Source organism: Erythranthe guttata, chromosome 6, assembly GCF_056151865.1.
Source record: "Erythranthe guttata isolate IM_541 chromosome 6, IM_541, whole genome shotgun sequence".
Taxonomy (NCBI): Eukaryota; Viridiplantae; Streptophyta; class Magnoliopsida; order Lamiales; family Phrymaceae; genus Erythranthe; species Erythranthe guttata.
The window spans coordinates 7,569,302-7,572,222 of NC_142538.1; the positions used below are offsets into that span (position 1 = coordinate 7,569,302).

The 2,921-nt window shown below is 42.8% G+C and overlaps 2 protein-coding genes across 2 annotated transcripts; both read right to left on the reverse strand.

Moving 5' to 3' along the window:
• LOC105960287 (uncharacterized) lies at nt 1–1,075 on the reverse strand. The gene is made up of 2 exons (XM_012984453.2): nt 681–1,075; nt 1–376 (listed from the first exon to the last, which is right to left on the reverse strand). The coding sequence occupies exons 1-2, from the start codon at nt 1,073–1,075 to the stop codon at nt 1–3; spliced, it is 771 nt and encodes a 256-aa protein (XP_012839907.2).
• Nucleotides 1,076–1,493: 418 nt separating this feature from the next.
• Nucleotides 1,494–2,467, reverse strand: LOC148770033 (uncharacterized). The gene is made up of 2 exons (XM_088818955.1): nt 2,239–2,467; nt 1,494–2,185 (listed from the first exon to the last, which is right to left on the reverse strand). The coding sequence occupies exons 1-2, from the start codon at nt 2,465–2,467 to the stop codon at nt 1,494–1,496; spliced, it is 921 nt and encodes a 306-aa protein (XP_088675081.1).
• Nucleotides 2,468–2,921: the final 454 nt, after the last annotated feature.

Consider the following 2,921-nt stretch of genomic DNA (forward strand, 5'->3'; position numbering starts at 1 on the left):
TCATATGCGCTGAAATACTTTTTTGTAAACAACGTTGCTAGTTGAACTCGACAATCCACCGGATTCGGACTTGATTAGGATCTTTATGCCAGATCTAATCTTGACTCTCGAGAGTGCAACGTACAACTGAATGTTGCTGAATACAGGCCTGGGTAGATACAAACTGACGTGGGAAAGTGTTTGACCTTGACTCTTGTTGATGGTCATTGCTAAGGAAACCATCAGTGGAAATTGTTGCCTCTGGAACTTAATTGGCAGAGTAGAGTTCGATGGGACCAACATCACCGGTATTTTTGCCGGATAGAACCTTACAGCTAAGAACATGAGTTCCCATTCTAACAACTTGAAGTTTGGTTCCATTGCGAAGGCCTCTCGCCTGGTCGATGTTTTGTATGAGCATAACAGGAATATTTTTCTTGAGTTTCAGCATATGTGGAGGGAGACCGGATCAAGACACAGTGTTGAGGAATTCGGTCGTTTAAATTTGAGCATTCTCTTCCGAACTCATCTCATCCTTCCACATACTATCCACACTGAGGTACAACTTCTCTTTGCCGGGAAAGAGAGAACATAAGTAGTCGTTGACAAACTCAATGCAGTCATTAGTCGGCGCAACCACTGCCCTCCCTTGGAATTAATCGGGATTTGATATGTTACTCAACAAATCCGGATATACAAACTGCAACAACTGCAATAATGGATCTTCGGAATCGGGAATTAGCATGTCCTCGGGAATCTCAACAGACGCTTCATCATCGTTTTGCTCTCCCGCCTCCCCATTACCGATACTCAGTATCCAATCAGCAAACTTCTTTACTTCTTCAACTTCGGATGGATTAGAGCTTGATTGAAGCCTCATATTTGTATGCAACTTAAGAACCTTACAGTCTTCCCAAAGCTGAGATGAGTTGATCGTAGCGTGAACAATGTCCTGCCTTGATGCCTTCAACACCACATGTAAAATCTGTCTAAAGTCTCCGCCTAGAACGACCACCTTGCCGCCGAATGGTTTGGGAACATGCGTGATAGATCGCAAGGTCTTGTCAAGCGCTTCGAAACAATATCTATGCTTCATCGGTGCCTAGTCCCATATAATGAGCCTCGCCTTTATAAACAATTCTGCCTGTGGACTTTGCTGTGTAATGCTGCAGGTGGAACCATCGTGCACAAGATGGGGAGTCCAAATCTAGAATGAGCGGTCCGGCCACCGGGAAGCAGCAACGATGCTATGCCACTCGAAGCAACATTAAGAACTATTTCCCCTTTCGAACGGACAGCAACGAACAACGTTCTCCATATAAATGTCTTTCCGGTACCTCCGTGACCGTAGAGGAAGTACATCCCGCCACAATTCTTCGATGTTAGCAAGTGATTGTCCAGTCTTCACGTTCGTCACGTTTCGACTGCGGGGGCGTATTAGAGTATATTATATTATTAGATATTATAGGATATTAGGAATCTATTATGATTCGATTACCTAGATTAGTTAGGATTTAGTTACCTAGTCTGAGGAAGTGTCCGTTTTCCCAACCGTATGCCTCTCTAATTGCACCAATGTACTCCTTGTCATCTTCCAGCAGACCCAAAATATAGCACGCATCCCTAAACGTCTCGTAAAAATTGCCACCCACCGTTCTGATGTCTTCGTAACTTTTGCACCCTCGTTGGACGTTGAGCAACAATCTCAGATAAAAGTCTTCTCCCTTTGTTGGGGGCACATTGGTGACTCTTCCAATGGCAAACATCTTATTTCTTGGCACCCACACCCGAGAATCATCCTTGTACACATAATGTTGGGGAAACTCTGCGTACCGTAACTCCCTTGCTGGTGGGTAGGTCTTGTTCGCCTCGAACCACTCCAAGAACATGGTTTGCCTCGCAGTTGGCCTTTCCAAGACACTCTTTAATGGTTGATTCTCATTGAATACCAACAGTTGATTGTCGGGGAGATGGAAGCTCAATCTAATGACGGGTGGATCCCTATAGTGTATCTCAAATGAAAATATCCTCCACATTGCTTCGTAAGCAGACAAATATCCGCAGTCATAATATCTCCAGTCATAATACATTTTGATTTCATCACGAACAGCAGGACCGACGTCCGTAGACGGGGTTCGGAAAAATGTTGCCCTGACAGATCGTGTGCCTTGTTGTTGTACTTGAATAGATACTTTATTGACCTGCTCTGGTTGCACAACTCCATATTGATGTGGGATCGGTATTTACTCAATAACACACGGTTGTAGGGAACCACAAATCCATTGTCAAGAATAGTATTCTTCTTCCTAACCGTTTTTCCATCATCTCTCCTCCTATATACCGGGTAACCATTAGGGTCGGCCTCGGTTCGCTGTACAAACTTTTTTGGAAACCTCTTCGTGCAAACGCCATCCTTCATGCAAGGTGAATTCAAATTTGCATGACCGCACGGGCCGTCTATCATGTATTTCTCAACCAAGTTGTACATCTTTTTGTCGGTTTTTTTGTCCCGAATTTATGCACAGATCATCATGTTGATGTCGGCGGAGCACTTAGGTTTGACATCGTTATCCAACCACAACAATATATGTGCATGAGGCAGACCACGCTTCTGAAATTCTATAGTACACACATCTGGTTATAAAAAAGAATTACATAAATTAATATGCATACTTTAATACGATGCTTGATGTAATTAATTTACCGTAAAGTAAATTATTAAAAGGAGTTCATGACTTACGTGCTCTAATTTGTCCGAATATTTGTCCCTTCTTGAAATCCGTCATCAAACTGTCCAACTTCATTTTGAATACGCTACATAGAATATTGATATGCGCAAAACCTACGTATGAATAACCGCAAGTGTACAATATCGCATTTTGTAGAATAGTGAATTCCAGATATCGATCCACAGGGAATTAAGTTCCTAAATTTACCAAGTA

Bases quoted from the DNA above. Each gene is read 5' to 3' on its own strand.
- LOC105960287 (XM_012984453.2), bottom strand. From the start codon at position 1,075: ATGAAGCATAGATATTGTTTCGAAGCGCTTGACAAGACCTTGCGATCT. The intron at 377-680 runs GTTTGTATATCC...AACATCGACCAG, and splicing joins CCATTATTGCAGTTGTTGCA to GCGAGAGGCCTTCGCAATGG.
- LOC148770033 (XM_088818955.1), bottom strand. From the start codon at position 2,467: ATGTACAACTTGGTTGAGAAATACATGATAGACGGCCCGTGCGGTCAT. The intron at 2,186-2,238 runs GTGTGTTATTGA...TTGTGCAACCAG, and splicing joins ATTTGTGGTTCCCTACAACC to AGCAGGTCAATAAAGTATCT.